The sequence below is a fragment of the Pipistrellus hanaki genome, assembly GCF_964339955.1.
Source record: "Pipistrellus hanaki genome assembly, chromosome: 10".
In the NCBI taxonomy this organism is placed as follows: domain Eukaryota; kingdom Metazoa; phylum Chordata; class Mammalia; order Chiroptera; family Vespertilionidae; genus Pipistrellus; species Pipistrellus hanaki.
Genome location: NC_140512.1, coordinates 50,344,863 through 50,363,263, shown reverse-complemented (window position 1 = coordinate 50,363,263; position 18,401 = coordinate 50,344,863). Strand labels below are relative to the sequence as shown.

The window sequence follows — 18,401 nt, the reverse complement described above, 5'->3', positions numbered from 1 at the left end:
CCTAACTATAAAATAGTGAGAAAACTGACCTGGGTAGTTGTGAGAATTAAATTATATGCATGTTTATATGTACATTAATTTATATGTAGGGCCATATCTGGCATAGAGTAAATACTCAAAGATCACTCAATAAGAAAGCACTCAATTTTCATTATCTTTCATTTGGAATTTGATTTAGCATTGACTTCTCTATTAAAATTTCTGCCTGGTTGGTATGGCTAAGTGGTTGAGCATTGACTTACGAACCTGGAGGTCATGGTTCGATTCCGGTTAGGGCACAAGCCTGGGTTGTGGACTTGATCCTCAGTAGGGGGCATGCAGGAGGCAGCCAATTAATACTCTCTCTCTCATCATTGATATTTATCTCTCCAACTCCTTTCCTCTCTGAAATCAATAAAAATATATTAAAAATAAATATAAAATTTTCATCTGAATTTGATTTGGTGTTGATTCTCCTCTATGCTGCAACCAAATGTGATTCTTTCTTGGCTTTTACAAATAGTCTATTCTTTTTTTAAATTAAATTCTTTATTGTTTAAATTACGTATGTCTCCCTTTCCCCCCATTGACCTCTCCCTGGCTACTCCCACCCCCAGCACATGCCCTCACCCTGCTGTCTGTGTCCACGGGTTATACTTACATGTACGCATACAAGTCTTTTGGTTGACCTTACACCTCTCCCCTGCCTTCCCTCTGAGGTTTGACAGTCTGTTCGATGCTTCTATGCCTCTGGATCTATTTCTGCTCATCAGTTTTATTTTTTCATTTAGTCTATTCTTTTAGTTGTATGTTTTCTTAACACAGCTGTATAGCTGCTTCTAAGTTTTATTCATGTTATCTATTAAATAGGGAAATGATTTATTCAGAACCCATACAACTATCTTGTTTGCTATATACACCCTTTAACTGAACCTACCTAAGAAAACTTATTCTCAGAATTATTCATTATTGTATTTCCATGGCTACTGAATACAGTGGAAGGCATGGTAGGTGCTCAAATGATATTAGGTGAATGAATTATTAATGAACCAGTGAAAACTGTGTTAACTGCCTCCTCTTTCACTTCTGGAGTTGAAAATCAAGCTGAGTTTCAGGACTGACACTAGGGCTGGGGAAAGAAAAATTCTGGAACAATTCCTAACTTCAAAACAATCTAGGCCTCCTTCCCTAAGTTTCAAATTTACTATAGAGATTTTATGCTTTTTTTTTTTTTTTTTAAAGAGATCTTCGTTCAACCTCTCTCTTTCTCTTCCCTATCCACACATGGCTTTTTATGACAGTTCACTCTCTTTTAACCATATAAGTTTCTGAATCAGACTTTTGGAAATGCTGATCCCGAAAATGAAGTTTTGTATTTGCTCATAAAATTTAAATTATTTTTTATCTCAAGAACTCAAGGGAAAAAGACATTAGATAACACAGTTTTTACAACTTCAATGTTATACAGAAGTGAGCAAACAAGGATCCACTGGCCAAATCCAGCCTACTGTTTTTTTTATTTTTTATTTTATTATTATTTTTAATATTTGAAATGTGTAGATTTAAAATATATATATATTTTATTGATTTTTTACAGAGAGGGAGAGAGAGAGCTACAAATGTCGATGAGAGAGAAGATGAGAGAGAAACATCGACCAGCTGCCTCTTGCACACCCCCTACCGGGGATGTACCCGCAATCAACGTACATGCCCCTGACCGGAATCGAACCCGGGACCTTTCCCTCTACCACTGAGCCAAACCGGTTTCGGCTGTTTTGTTTTTTTTTAAAAATCAAGTGTTACTGAACACAGATATGCTCATTTGTTTACATAGCATCTATGGCTGCTTTAGCACAATAGCAGACATGGCTCACAAAGCCATACAGCCTCTGTCACAACTAATCACCTCTTTGAGGAAAGGATCTACATAAAAAACAACAAAAATGGCAAATATTTACAGTTAGAATGTAATGTGTTGGGCACTGCTTTGTGGATTTTACATCTACTATCTCTTTTAAAAATTAGGAAAGACATGAATGGACACTAATACAATCCCCGTTTGCAGATGAGAAAGCTGAGGTTTGATGAAATTAAATAACTTGGCTAAGGCTAGTTAGTTAAGTGGTAGGGTTAGGAGTCAATCCCAGGCCTAGTGGAATCTGAAGTGAAAGTATAATTATTGTACTATTCTACAGAAGGCTTTTAAACAGTGATTCTCAACCTTTCTAATGCCGTGACCCTTTAGTACAGTTCCTCACGTTGTGGTGACCCCCAACCATAAACTTATTTTCGTTGCTACTTCATAACTGTAATTTTGCTACTTTTATGAATCGTAATGTAAATATCTGTATTTTTCGATGGTCTTAGGAGACCCTGCTACCGGTTCTCAACCTGTGGGTTACAAACCGCTGTTGTAGAGCCCAAGACTATCAGAAAACACAAATATTCACCTTACAATTCATTAAACAGTAGCAAAATTAGTTATGAAGTAGCAACAAAAATAATTTTATGTTTGGGGGTCACCACAACATGAGGAACTGTATTAAAGGGTCGCGACGCCGAGACCGGTTTGGCTCAATGGATAGAGCGTCGGCTTGGGGACTGACGGGACCCGGGTTCGATTCTGGTCAAGGGCATGTACTTTGGTTGCGGGCATATCCCCAGCAGGGGGTGTGCAAGAGGCAGCTGATTGATGACTTTCTCTCATCGATGTTTCTAGCTTTCTATCTCTCTCTCTTCCTCTCTGTACAAAATCAATAAATTATATATAAAAAAAAAAGGTGGCCGCATTAGGAAGGTTGAGAACCACTGCTTTAAAAGAACAAACAATAAAGGTATTTTCTAAGTTTGCAGCTAGAATGCTTTAGTTGGACTGGGTTGATGATCACTTGGTTAATCCTCACCACTCGATGAGGATATTTTCTCATTGGTTTTTAGAGAGTGGAAGGGAGGGGGAGAGACACAGAGAAACGATGTGAGAGTGACACATCGACTGGTTGCCTCCTGCATCACCCTAATCATGGGACTAGGGCTGTGATCAAACCTGCAACCATGGACCAAAGTACATGCCTTTGACTGGAATAGAACCCACGACCCTTCAGTCCTAGGGCCGACACTCTACCCAATGAGCCAAACTGGCTAGGGCTCCACATTCTTTGATACTGTTGTAAGTAATGTGGCATTGAGTAGCATTTTTAATATTTATCCATTAGTAACAATAAAAAGCACTGGTGATTCTTATTCTTCACAAAGGAACAAGCATAAAAACCATCTTTACTTTTACTGACACTATATAGTAAATTATTAACTGGAATTCTAAAATGAGCCCTCAGCTTGGGACGGCTTAGGTGCAACTTTTCTTTGGTCATGAATCCAGGTTCATCGACACCAGCCTCTTCCACCATGCCACAGAAGTTGGGCGCCAAGAGATCAAAGTCATATATCTGAGGTGCACTGGTGGGGAAGTCAGTGCCATGTCTGTCCTGGCTCTCGGGAGCCCCTCGGTCTGTCTCCAAGAGGCTGGTGATGGCACTGCCAATGCAATCAGTGATTGTAAGGGTCTGATTATTACAGTGAAACTCATCATTCAGAACAGGCAGGTCCAGACTAAGGTAGTACTTCTGTCTCTGCCCTGACCATCAAAGAACTGCCAAAAGACATAAAAAAAAAAGCAAAAAAAAAAAAAGCAGAATAAACCCAACATCAAGCACAGTGAAAATATAACTTGTGATGTGATGGTCAACAATGCTCAATAGACAGCACTGATCTTTAGCTAGAGAACTTTCTGCAATCATTAAAGAGATCCTGAGGATTGCTCCTCGGGGACTGCAATGTTGATGACCACCCTCACCCCTCATCATATTAAAGATGACATCAACAGTGGTGCAGTGGAATGCCCAGCTAGTTAGGAACTACAAAGGAAAAGATTTCAAATTAAAGACCATTTGACAACTGAAAAAAAAAAAAATTCTAAAATGTTGGCCATTTTAACTGAAAGCTGGTGTTACTATTTATACAACTATTGTTAAAACCTTATTCTACAACTATTGGAAAAGTTGAATAAAACTCAATGACACATCATTTATACTAAGAACATTTGTTACAAAAAGGCATATGGTAAAATACTGAAATCAACAAAAGGGGTTAATTTCTAGAAATACCACTGAACCTAAATTTAACTAAACTATATGGCAGATAAGAGACAATGTGATAAATATTGGGAATACAAAACTAATTTATATATTCCAAAAGCTCACAGGGGAGTTAGGTAAAAATTAATATGGGCCCTGGCCAGTTTGGCTCAGTGGATAGAGCATCGGCCTGTGGACTGAAGGGTCTCAGGTTTGATTCTGGTCAAGGGCACATGCTTGGGTTGCGGGCTCGATCCCCAGTGTGGGGAGTGCAGGAGGCAGCCGATCAATAATTCTCTCTCACTGAAGTTTCTTATCTCTCCCTCTCTCCTCCTCTCTAAAATCAGTAAAAATATTTTTTTAAAAATTAATATGGAGTTCTTAAGTACAAGAATAGTAACCAATTCATATTGATGAACAGAAGTTAAAAGTACAATAGCTCTCTAAATTGCTGGGAAGGTTGAAGAACTAGACTCAGTAAATGAGTAAGACCAAGGAGGTTTAAGAGAAAGAAAATCAAAATCTGTCACAAGAATGACGTGGGCACAGAAGCGATGCCACAATGGGCACTTCTGTTTTTGGAAATAATGTCTTATTGCAGCCACTACAACCTTTACTGTGCTTGAGTTTTTGTATTTAGCTCCAGATAAAAACACCCAATTAGCCATGTCTGGGTTAGGGGCCCATTTCCTAAGTGGAGGCAGGAGAAAGCCATTCATTTGCCCTCTTTGGCTTTGCTATGGTAGGAGCCAGGCCTTGCACTTCACCAAGGTTCATGAAATATATGGACCAGTTCCCTATGCACCAGAGAACTCCTCAAACACAGGGAGGGATTTCAAATGCTGGGAAACCCCCACCTACCAAAAGACAATGTCCCACCACCAACACTATCTTAAGCCAAGATCTGTTGGAATATTATTGGAGGAGAGTCTCTGAATTCTCAGAGATTATTGACAGGCACTGTTCACATATTTAAATGGAAACAAATGATCCACATCTGTACATGCACTTAAAAACAAACAAACAAGCAAATAAAAAACAGCCATTAAGAACAAAAGACATATGCCTTGGCTGGTATGGCTCAACTGATTGGCATCATTCCGTGCATTGAAAGGTTGCTGGTTCCATTCCTGGTCAGGGAATATGCTCCTAAAGGCTGTGCAGGAGGCAGCTGATCAATGTTTCTTTCTTACATCAATAATTTTTTTCTCTCCCTCTCCTTTGCTCTCTCTTAAAAAAAAAAAAAACACAAAAAACAAACAAACAAAACACACCACATTCCACAGATTTGAGTTTCTTAAGCCATTGTTTTTCAAATTCAAGTCTAGTGACTTGCCAGGAAAGTCAGGAGCCCATAGTTCTCAAGTTTAAGTAACTCTACACTAGAGCATAAAAACAATAGGAAAGCTTTACATTAGATACCACACTGGCATAAATGAGGGATTAACTGCACAGTCAGGATATGCTATAAGAACAAAATATTTACTAATAAGGAGAATTTTACCAAGCAGATAGGAGTGGGGCGAAAAAAAGAAAAAAAGAAAAAGAATATTCCAATAGAAGCAATAGCTAGTATAAAGTATTTCATTAGAAAACACCATATGGTTGTGTGAAAAGCATCTGTTCAGGTTCATAAAAATGGAATTAAAGTCTTAATCCCAATTAGTATGATCCTGGTCAAGCCTTTAACATTTAATTTTTCCTTATTTACAATATAAGGCAGTTGAATTAGATGATCTTTTAAGCAGTTCTGCTTCTAAACAAACTTATGATTACTATATGTCAGTAATTGGCTAATATTTATTAGCATTCACCACATGAGGAAAAATGGTACACAATTTATTATTACCTTCATTTTTCCCAAGTGTAGAAACTCAAGTTCTGAGCAGTTAACTAGTTCACCTCAGTGATACACTTAGTAAGAAAGCTAAAGCTGGAGGATTTTAATTCCAAAGCCAATACATTTAAGCTCTACACCAGGGGTCTTCGAACTACGGCCCGCGGGCCACATGCGGCCCGCAGGAGTCTGATCCGGCCCGCCAGGTTTTTTGGGCAGTGAGCACAGCCAAGGTGTTACAGTAGGAATTAGTAGTTCATATAGTCCGGCCCTCCAGCTCTCTGAGGGACCGTGATCTGGCCCCCACTTTAAAAAGTTTGAGGACCCCTGCTACACTATGGTTTTACCAACAATGTACTTTTAAGTTTTTAAAGGACAGTGTTATAGTTTCAATTATACTATGGGTAAAGGTTATTATCTATAACCCCCTTTTTTGGCTAAATTTTCCAGTAACCAAGAGTTTTGACCTAAGTATTAAAATGTTCATTCTTTTATACTAGAGGCCTGGTGCACAAAAATTCATGCACTCGCGGGTGGGGGTTCCTCATTCCCCAGTGGGGGGTGGGGGTGGGATAGGAGGGGAAGTGCAGGAGGCAATCAGTCAATGATACTCTCTTATCATCGACCAGAGGCACCAGTGAGGTCCCTTGGCCTGGCCTGTGGGGATCAGGCTGAAACCGGCTCTTTAACATCCCCCAGGGGTCCCAGGTTACGAGAGGATGGTTCTCGGGTGACACACCCCAGAACCGGGCTGCCTCCTCTCTGGTTCTGGGTGCATCACCTAAGAACCACAGCTGCCAAGTCACTGCAGCTTGGAAGCTCCTGAGCGTCTGCCCCTGGTGGTCAGTGCGTATCATAGCTACAGGCTGGCTGGTCGAAAGGTTGGCCAGTTGCTTAGGCTTTTCTATAGATAGAGATGTTTTATATCTCTCTTTCTCTCTGAAATCAATAAAAATATATTTTAATAAATAAATAATAGATAGGAGGTGGTAGATAAATTTCAACATGCAACTTAAGATGTATTATTAAGGCATTTTAAAAAAGCAAAAGTGCAGAAATATGCACAGAATTTTTTAAATAGAGAAAAGAATAAGTGAATTTTCTATCTTTTCCTGAAATTAATTTTGCCAACCTGTTAAGAATGGCTTGCTTTGTTCACAGGGACTGGGCAATAGAATCATAGGTGTTGCATTTTCTAATCTGTATCTAAATTAATTTAATTTCATCTTTTAAAATTACTAGGAATTAACTAAGTCATGGGCCAATTTTCATCTTTTTACATGTCTTAAAAATACCTGTAAATTTTATATTTTAAAGAAAGATACCTGGGTAAGGAAAATGGGCAAGTTTCACTTTATTTAATTCAGCTTTATCTTTTAATTAATAAGCATATATTATATTTGTAATATAAATGAGCTTTATTACACCTTTAACTGTCTGAACTAGTGTAAGGATAATATTTAAAAATCTCAAAGGAAAAAATAAAATCTCAAAGAAAAACACTATGAACAGCCTATGACATCTGAGTGAACATTTGCCTTCCAATAAAAAAAAAAAAAAAAAGCCTTTATTTTATATTCAAAGAAAAAAGGGAAATTTTATAAAACTAATATCTGCAAAATAGATTGAATCAGGACCCCTTTTAAATTGCTTATTTTATTAGGAAATGATAAGTGATCCCAATAAGTCTTGAAATTTCTAAAGATTAGAGTTGACACTTTACTCAGGTTCAAGAGATCCTATCCTTTCAAAGGGTACACACTTGTTGCTTTTCAAACCTATCAGTGTCAAAGGCGGATGTAATTAGAATGGGGGCTGGAGAGGGAAAGGAAACCACAGAGAGGGAAGTTAGAGACCTGATGTATAGTATTTCACAGCAAGTGAAATAGAAGCACATTATAAACAAGAGTACATATATTAGACTTAATGGAGATTATCTGGAATTACTTATCAATACAACTCATAAGCATTCACCTGTAAGCGAGCTAGAGCCTCAAAATCTTTCACAAAGCCCACCTCTAACTAGTCTCAATGGATAATTACCATCCTGCATGATTATTTTTTTTTAACACATGTGTAAATACCTGAGTTACCTAGCATTATTGAGAAGTCAGAGAGACTGAGTTAAAATCTCTGCTTCTAAACCATTATTGCTTGTCTCATTTTCGGTTCTTATAAGTGTATTTCCAGTAGGACATGATCTCACTCATCTAGGGGAAAATGATGAACAACATAGACTGATGAACAAGAACAGACCCAGAGACAAGGAGGCATGGATCAGACTGTTGGAACTCAGAGGGAGGATGGAGATAAAAGGTAGAGATCAACCAAAGGACTTGTGTGCATACATATGAGCCTAACCAGTGGTAAAGGACAATAGGGGGTGGGGGCATGAATAAGGAGGGGTTGGGGATGGGAATGGGGGGATGAGGACAAATATGTGATACCTTAATCAATAAAGAAATTAAAATAAATAAGTAAAAATAAAATCTCTGCTTCACTACTCAACAGCTTTATGACCTCAGGCAAGTTATTTTAATCTTTGTCTCAGTCTCTTCATCTCTAAAATGGGATCATGCTGGGAGGAAGGGAAGAGAGAAAAAAGGAAACTATAGATAAGAAGAAACTTAAGAGACATGTGCTGTACCATCTTTTACAGATAAACACTGAATTATTTATGGGTGAGATTTGCTTCACAATGATCCATAAGGTAAAACTAGATGTGGATGAAGGTATTCATGAAACAAAATTGTCCATAAATTGATATTTTTATATACCTGGGTGACAAGGATATTATGGGTGTTTATTATACCACTCTTTTCCTTGGGTATATTTGTAATTTTCCACAAGAAAAATATTTCTAAAAGAATAAAACACTTTTGGAGTATCCCCCCTGAGGGGAAAAGAGGGAGTGAATATAATCACAAATACCCTCCCAGCCTACAGGGAATGAACTGCATAGTCTGAACTTTTTTTTTTTGTATTAAAAAAATGTGTGAACTCATAATTTTGTGGTTCTTATGAAAAAAATGTTATCATTTAACCAATATCTGTGTCCAACTTAAAGAATTGAATAAGTTGATGGATACAGTTCTTGGAAGTAAATGATACTAATTATACTTATTTTCCTGGGTACAAAAATAAAATTAAGTGAAAATACTATAAAAATAAATAAATAAATAAAATAAATAAAATGGGATCATGCTTATGGTTGATATGATAGATGGCATTATACCTGTGCATAGTACCACAGTGCTCAAATAGGTAAAATTTTAAGACGATACTTTTTTCAAAGAGTGCTATTTAATTTAAAGCATTCTGAACATGTCACAATAGTGTATTGTTTCTTTCTAAGACAAATAGACACAATTTGACTTTTTCTGTAATGTATAGAATCACAATTACAAACTATAACAATAAATTATGAATGACTATAAATACAAAAGTTCCCATAAGCTATCAAATAGTCTCTTTATAGAAACATCGTGAGCCTCTGATGAGATTTAAAGTTTACAGAGCTGTTGTTTCTATGCTAATTATTTTCAAACTAGAGGCCCAGTGCACAAAATTCGTTGTGGGGGGGAGGTTCCTCAGCCCAGCTTGCACCCTCTCCAATCCAAGACCCCTGAGGGGCCTAAACCGGCAGTAGGACATCCCTCTCACAATCCGGGACCACTGGCTCCTAACTGCTTGCCTGCCTGTCTGATCATCCCTAACCACCTTTGCTGGCCTGATGGCCCCCAACTGTCTTCCCCTGCTGGCCTGCTGGCCCCCAACTGCCCTCCCCTGCCAGCCTGATGGCCCCCAACTGCCCTCCCCTGCCGGCCTGATGGCCCCTACCCACCTGTCTCCTCAGCCCCCACCACTGTGGCTTTGTCCAGAAGGAAGTTGGACATCCGGAAGATGGCCAGTTGAACTGGTCTAATTAGCATATTAACCTTTTATTAGTATAGTTACATTAAAAAGTGTTTAATTATGGCCATTTTTCTACTTTTCATTCAAAGTCAGAGATAACTTGTGCCTGCCTCTTGTAAGCTCTTTTCATTTTTTTTAATGTGCTGATTCTAATCTTCTGTGAGCTAAGAAATCAGATAATCATTTCAAGATAGACTGATATGGTGAAAAATATACGGGCTGTAAATTCAGACAGCTCATGGTTTAAATCCCAGTTGTGCTACTTACTTAGTGACCTTGTTAAGTTACTTAATTTCTCTAAATTCAACCCTTAAATCTCCTCATCCTTAAAATAGGAATACTATTACCTATATTGAAATGCTGTGGTAATAAGCAAATAAAAACTTAGGTAAAAATCTTGCAGAGCACTTTATAGTACCTGGCAACATAAGTCATCCTGTCAATGGTAATTATCATTATATAACTAATGAAGTATGTTATAACTGTAGCTAAGTGACGAATAAGAAGAATTTCTTCCTTGGAACATATGCTTTTAATGTGTGAAATTCCTTGGCACTATACTGGGGATATAGACATGAAAAAGAATGTAACATCTACCCTCCAGAAGCTAGAGCCTAATTGAAAACAGACATGCAGACAAAATCATAGCAATTTGATAAGTGAAACACTAAAAGCAGCAGCACATCATTAGAAGTCAAAATATTTTCTAGAAGAGGTGATATTTAAGCTAAGAGGATAAACAGAAGCTCACCAGGTTGGGGGTTAGGAATTGAGGTGAGCAGACTTAGTCAAGGAGGATGACTGCACATATACAGTACAAGAAACACCACGGCAGAGTCTGGAGCAGAGTGTAGAGAGGCAGGAACAGGCCAGATTGGAACAGCCAAGTATGCCAAACTAAGGAGGAGTTGACCATTAAAAAAAAAAAAAGATGAGGGTGGGGGTGGGAATCACAAAAGTATTTTAAGGGACTGAAAAGATAACATGCCCAGATTTACACTGTAGAGAGCTCTCCAGTTAAAACATGCGAATTGACCTGGAAGGAGGGAAAAATTAGTCAAGGAAAAAAGTGTCCAGGCAAGAAAGAGGCAACAACTAATATAAAATGGTAGCAATAAGGAGAGAATGAGAGAGTCTACGAAGGTAGTCTTGATACCGCTCAGAAATTTGGGAAAATACCCCCCATTTCTAGTTTGGACAAATGGTTAGGTCATGATGCCATTAGTTAAAATGGAGCCAACAGAAATAATTTTTGAAAAAAAAATGAACCCTCAATTTGGAATTTATCAAACAGAACTATCCATTCTGGAGCTCAGGTAAGAGCTGAATTAATTCCAACGGGAGAAATTAACATAAGGGCAGAAATGGAAGATGAAGGCAAAAATGTCCCTCAGAGGAAGCATATAAATTAAAAATAGGGCTATGAATATCTATTATTGTTAGCTTTCACTCCTCTCCCAATTGGATAAACTAAATTTTGTGTTGGATGTTACTTATTACTTGTATACTACTTTTAAAGTATTCCACATAGTCTGCTGAATAAAGACACTTCAGTTTCAGAAGCATTGTGTCTAACTTCTTTACCATCAAAGTCCCTCGGACCAATAAGTTAAATATGGTCTTTGAAAGGGTCAATCAAAAAGCCAAAATGTTTCAGGTATTGTTTTAATGTTACCGATGAACATTTAATAGGGAGTTTTATGTGCTGTTTTTCTTTTTCCATTTAGAACTATACAGTTTTCAACGGTTTGGGAATTCTGAACTGATTTTTCAGAGTTCAGGAACTCACCCAAACCAACAACTTTTGCCTATCCATACTTTACATTTCTGTGTAAAAGTCAGAAGCAGGTAGAAAAATACAATTATTGATTTAAAAAATATAATAGTTTAAAAAAGGGAGCCTATTAAAATATTTCACTTAATAATGAGATCTTCACAAGAGAACATGGGAGAGTATTTTAAAGGCTCTTAACCCCTTAAGAGAAAAATTAGACAAGTTCAACTTTTAAAACTATAATTCCTTTGCATAAAACTTACATAAACTCAGAAAATGGTAACAAGTGTTCACTAATTGGTGGATAAAAAGGGTGAGTCAATGAATAAGCAGGGGGAAGGCTCTGGGCAGGAGAAACCATGTTCTAAGGCACCCCCCGCAGGGCTGAATAAGGCCAAAGAAATCATTTGGTCTGGCCCTGCCAAGGCATTAGGATAATGTGAGTTAATTAAACGTTTGACCAAATACAGCAGGCTAATTTCTAGGTTGATAATTTTGTATGGCTCACGAATTATGTTATAAATATCCATATGGCCCTTGGCAGAAAAAAAAGGTTCCCCACCCCTGTTCTAAGGACTTGCGAGTGAATAGGTACAGTAAGGAAGCTCAGTCAGTAAAAACTAGAGTTAGTGCCCGAAACAAATCAGTTTCACTAAAAGAGAGATGCTGACAGGAAGCCAGGAAGGCTGGTCAACAACCTTAATTGCTCTAACCACTCACCCTTTCCTTAGTTGAGACACTGTTAGCTGAAGCAGCCTCCACCTTGTTTGTCCCATGTAAGTTTGTTATTTCCTGCCAAAGGGCTACATGTAAATTTTTATTTATCTTGCCTAAGATGTTTTCTCCAAAGACTCAATAAAAGGGATGGCAGGGCCAGAGCAGGAGTAGTTCTCCCACTAGAGTTGGACTACCGCCTGGCCCCCCATATCGCCAAATTGAATTTCTTCAAGTCTCTTTTCATTTGTGTGTGGCCCTTCTCCAGAACCCGAACCCTGAATTGAAACCCTTTCCATGCGGGACGTGAAAGAGATTCCTACAAGTTGGGTTTGGGTTGTTTTTTGTTATTTTTCACTAACAAAGCAAGAAATACTTTGACTCAAGTTAATAAAAACTAAGAAAGGATGCCTGGCTGGTATGGCTCAGTGGTTGAACATCCACCCATGAACCAGATGAGGAAATCATGGTTTGCTTATTAGGTCAGGGCACATGCCCGGGTTATGGTCTCAGTCCCCAGTAGGAGGTATGCAAGAGGCAGCTGATCAATGATTCTCCTTCATCATTGATGTTTCTATCTTTCTCTCCCTCTCTCTGAAGTCAGTAAAACCATATGGGGAAAAAACAAAACAAAAACTAAGGAAAAAGCTCAATGATCTGTTTTATAGGATTACGTTACAGTCCAACCTTTTTGGATAAAAAGTTCTTAATATGTGCACATCTTTTTTGTTAACGAGGATAGGCAGTAACGTACATTAGGAAAAAGCCAAAATCAAACTGAACATAATGACCTAATTTAAAAAACTGAAAATAAATGAATCCCTTGTTATTGGCACTTATTTTTTCATAAGTGTGTTTGTGTGATTGACAACTCTGTACAAGTTATCTGCCTGGACATGGACCTTGGGAATGTCCTTCTAGAAATCTTGGTATCAGATGCTCTGCAACTACACTTCAGATAATGAGAGAATGCAGGGAGCAAAGAGGCTACGTTTGGAGTCAGCAGTTCTAGCTGCATCATTCATCTCTGCAACTTTGAATTTTTTTCCCTTAAGTACCCTGCATCTCAGTAATCTTATCTGTACAATGGAACTAATGAAAGGCCTTTACTTCGCAAGGTTGACAAGGACGATAACATAAAAACAAAGTGTCGGGAAGACACTACATAAATTGTGTTAGTTTTTGTAAGTGTAAGCTCAGTACTTAAAAACTTTCCGTATTTCAAGGTTCCACAGTAACACCACAAACACGAACGCTCACTCACTCCCAGAGTACTGCAGTATCCGCCACTGGAAAGGGCACCACAGGCTGAAGTGTTCCAAGTAATTTCTCCCCTTTGAATTTACATTGAAATATCCAGTAAGTCAGGTTTCAGACCGCCACTACCTGAGAAGGTGGTGAATAGTGTCCTAAAAACCCACTGCAAACAACAACTAAGCTGCGTGCAAAAAGGCCGAATTGTAGTGGTAGAGAGAGTAAAAACTATCAGTAGTTTACCTTGCACAAGCCTACAAGTAGAAGAAACTCTGCCTCTACTGACTTGCTTCCTAACAGATCTCTGAAGCAAAACACAGCACCCCATCAGTCAGTGGTCACACCCCCTGAGGAACTAAAATCTGGATGGGGTTTCTCACACTTTCAGGTGAGCGAGACGCCCTCCACGGTTAAAGGAATAAAATTAAATACTTTTTGTTTTAGAAGATTTCTTCTTCAATGCTCATCCTACCAGAATCACGTGTGTAAGTTCTCTCCTAACGAAAAGGCACAATTTTAAGGTCCAAAGACAGGCCAGCTTAGAATCGGACCCATCTCCCACAACGTGGATTCTGTTTTTGTATTTGGAGTTTAGTTTTGAGATGAACTGTCCTCATCACGATTTCACCACCCTCAAGCACACTGTGGTTAAAACTGCGTTGCTACCACACGTGTAAGCATTTCAGACGGAATCCGGAAGAAAGAATCAAGTGAACGTGCCTGTGCGAAAGCTACTTAGATTACCTTCAACGCTGCTGAAAACTCCCCACTTGAAGCAAATGAAGTATTTGCTGTAGAGGGGAGAGAGAGAGAGAGGAAAAGGCCACACCCAAAGTGTAGACTCGAGGGTGAAGTGATACCGAGTTTCTTAAGTTTAACCATTGCTATTTCTGGTACCCCACTTCCCCCCCGCCCTCTGGTTCCCCTCCTTCCCTCCCTCCCCCTTTTTTTTTTCACGGTCACTGAATACCTTACACTCATTAACGGCCCACGGCTAAAAAAAAAAAAAAAAAGTTCCTCTGATTCTAATCACTGAGTCACTTCATTCAGTCAAGGGCAGGTTCAAGATGGAGACTTACTTCATTCAAAGACAGACTGAAGTCACAACTCAATGGCCGGGAAGAGAGACTGGGCCGGACTCGAGTGGTCAGCGCTCACGGGGGAGGGAGGCTAGGCGCCCGTTACCACGCCTCCCCTCCCCCAAGGGCCAGGCAAGCAGGGGCGCCCCTGGGTGCAGCCCCAGCCGCTACCTGACACGGAACGCGCCCCCGCGATCGATCCCGACCCTCCTTCCAGGTGCGGCCCCCCCCGCCGGCCTCTCCCCGGGGCCGCCTCCCCCCGCCCCCCGCCTCCGCCCGCCCCGCTCCCCGCGGCTCCCCCAGCCTCCGCTCCATCCCGCCGCCGCCAGCCGCCCGCTCACCTTGGCCACGTAGTCCTTCACCTCGTCCAGGTCCCCGTTCTTCAGGGCCCACATGAACTCCTTGTCGCACATCACTGCAGCGGGGCGGGCCGCCGGGCCGGCAGCAGGCGAGGCGGCGGCGGGAGCGAGCGGGTCCTGCCGGGCGAGAGGGAGCCGGGCGGCGCCGAGCGGAGAGCGGAGCCGGCGGGGGAGGCTTGCCAGGAGGGCGAGGCGCTTGGCCCAGGCGACAGTTGGGGCGGGAGAAAGTTCTTTTGCAGCCACCGGGCCCGACAGAGCAGGTTCCGCCTGGCCGAGGAGCAGCCCGGGCGCTTGCACTTCCGGTTCACTCCCCCAGCCAGGGCCCTCCCACAACTTCCTCTTCCTTTTTCCCCTCCGAGCGCTCTGGGACCCCGCCCCGGGGCCCTGGCGGAGCCGCCTGTGTGCGCAGGCGCGGTGTCTGGGCCGGCAACCAGGGGCCCAGGGGTGGGGGGAGGAGAAGAGGGGGAAGGAGGCGTCAGAGGACAGGAATCCCAGAGTGAGATTGTGAAGGGAGAGTTAAGAGTCCTGTATTGCTGATGGGATCAGGACGTTCCTGCAGTGCACACCATAAAAGGGAAAAAGTAAAAACAACAGAAAAACTTGGAAGGCATCTTGCTCACCTGAAAGTCTCCAGTAGAACTGTCTAGTTCTCTCTCCTCTTTCTTTTTCTTTCTCTCCTTCTCTTCTGAGCTGTCAGCATCTCTTGGGCTCCTAAGACTGCTAGGATATAGTAAGAAAAGAAAATAATAAAGGAAGAAGGAGAAAAAAAAGAAAGAGATGAAATAAACTAATTCCTGTGTGCAAGGACATATTTAATACATGCCAATACTATGTATAATTTCTGTGGAGGGAAAAACTTTAACGTGTGTTGGGGGAAAACTTTATTCATCTTCCAGAGAGCAGTTATGTTCCACGACTAGGATTTCAGTTTGGTGCCATAGGGCACAGCAAACCTAACTGTTCTGTACAATTGCATTTTTAATATTTTATGTTCATTTGTTCTTAAAAAAGATTTGAAGCTTCGAGACTGGTCTAGTGAAGCCAGTCTATTCTCCCCAGAATTTGTCTCTAGTACCTCGAGGCACAGACACCAGGGGAATTATGCTTCAACCCTAATAATCCAGATATACACACATGACCATAGCGAGGTCCAATAAAACTCTTATTGGAAAGATTATACATGTATAAAGACTACTATTTATTAAGCCAAACTACTTTATCATGCTTATTGCCATATAGTATAAGGGCTCAGAACAGTCTCTGGAACCAGATTGATTAGTTTTGAATAGAGGACCCAACCCTTACTTATTTTGTGTCACCTTTGGCAAACTGACTTACTTCACAATACTCATAAGGATGTTCAGTTTTCTAATTAAAATGGGGGTAATAATAGTGTTCAATAAATGTAATTTTGGGACTATCATTTAGAAATAGCAAATAGAGGTAGGTTTGAAATCAGAAGGAAATCTTCATACATACCATTGTTTTTCTGTTCATTTTATTTTGTGACCTTTAGAAATACAACTTTATACCTAACAATGATGGAAACAAATCTCAAGGAGCAATATGTTAGGCAAATCCCCAAGTCTTCTCTTGCCTCCCACTCTGACCTGTGTGAACTTTGAGTTACTGTATTTTTCTGTGAATAAGACACTATTTCTAAAATCGTCAGACTAAAAATGGAGGGGCATCTTATACACGGAAGTCAGCAGAGGAAGGAGCCACAAAGGTGCTAGCTGCCCATACCTTGTCAAATAGGCTTCCTCCAATCATGAGCCTTATTGTTTCCAACATCTGCTAATGCCACAATTGGAGGTGGAGGTGGAAGTGGAGGTGGAGAGTGTGCAGATGCAACAGGGACCCAAGCGTTCTAAGTCCATACAGATGCCAAAAAATAAAAAGATAAATACTGGTAAGCGATTGTCTTACTCTGCAAAATTCAAACCGAATGTAATCAGCTATGCCAAAGAGCATAGAAATAGAGCTGCAGAGAGACAATTTTGACCTCTTTCCTCTGAGTAGATGTCAAACAGTGGAGAAAACAGGAAGAACAACTCCTTCAGATGCCAAAAAAGAAGAAGGCCTGAAGAGGAAAACCAGCACAATGGGCAAACTTGGTGCAGAGGCTGAAGACTTGAATTATGGAGCAGTGCCAGAGTGGCTTCTGTGTGTCAACAAAGCTTATTCAATGTCAGGCAAGAATGTTTGCAAGTGAAATGAACATTGTTGATTTTATAGGAAAGGCAAAATGGTGCTTCAATTTCATGAGGTTGGCCATGAGAACACAAATAAAGCTAGCTCAGAAAATGCCACCAGTATATGATGACAATCTCACATATATAGTCAGGGACTCAGAAGACAGCAGTGATAAAATAGAAATTGAAGAAATTAATATATCTGGAACTAATAGTGATGAAGAAGAGAGCAGTGATAAAGTGATATGATGCATAATATCATAGTACTGGCATATAAACATTACCTGCGGTAATTACTAAATAAAGGTATGTTCTGTTTTGTGTTTGAAATACTGATTTCTTATTTTTGGGTTGGAAAAGTGGGCAGCGTCTTATACATGGAGATGTCTTATACATGGGAAAATATGGTATAGATAGCTCTTGATTTATAGTTCCAGCTCAAACTTCTCCTATGTGACCCATTAGAATGTCTCAAACTTAACATACCCAAAGTAGGATTGTCTCCTCTAAATTCTAAACCTAGCTTTGCTTAGTCTTCCCTGTCTCTGTGACCCAACACTAACCAGGAACCCTCTTCCCAACTAGGCCTCATCCTCGGTCTATAAAGACTTGAACAAACACTAACATAGCTCCTAACAGCTTAAGACCACATCACTAAGGTGACTCTTGTCCTTCCCCACCCCCTAAAGTTCTGCTTCATAAAACGCAAAGCTGCTGTTGTTATTTAATTTTTATTTATTTATTTATTTATTTATTTATTTATTTATTTATTTTTACCATTTGTTCCAGGCAAGTTTGGAATGAGCTAGTTCTTGGTGCAAGCTCAGAGGAAAACGACATGACCTCAATGCAACCTTACTAGGGTCCTGGACTAATTATAATAAAGTTTGCATTACAGTTTTGACCTCCCCGTGGGTTTTTCTATATGCATTATGGGTAAGAGCAGGCACAGAAAAAATGCAGTCAAAAGGGATGATTGACCCTTTTCTGTCAATCATCCCGGAATGCAAATGAAAGTCTCCACCCAGAAAAATTCCACATATAGCCAGAATCAATTTTTTAAAACATAAATCAAACATGTACTTCTTGTCCTAAGATCTTTCATTGGCTTCCTGTTGCATTTAGGATAAAAGCCTGATTATTTGTCTGGTTCTCCAGGCCCTTT

General features: G+C 40.0%; 1 protein-coding gene across 1 annotated transcript in view; it reads right to left on the bottom strand.

The window, feature by feature from the left end:
* Window positions 1–15,761, bottom strand: part of MTPN (myotrophin) — a 47,406-nt gene extending 31,645 nt beyond the window's left edge. The window contains exon 1 of the mRNA XM_084896611.1: window positions 15,024–15,761. Coding sequence (XP_084752737.1) covers window positions 15,024–15,095 — 72 coding nt within the window. The 5' untranslated portion in view covers window positions 15,096–15,761. The remainder of the gene's footprint in view (window positions 1–15,023) is intronic.
* Window positions 15,762–18,401: the final 2,640 nt, after the last annotated feature.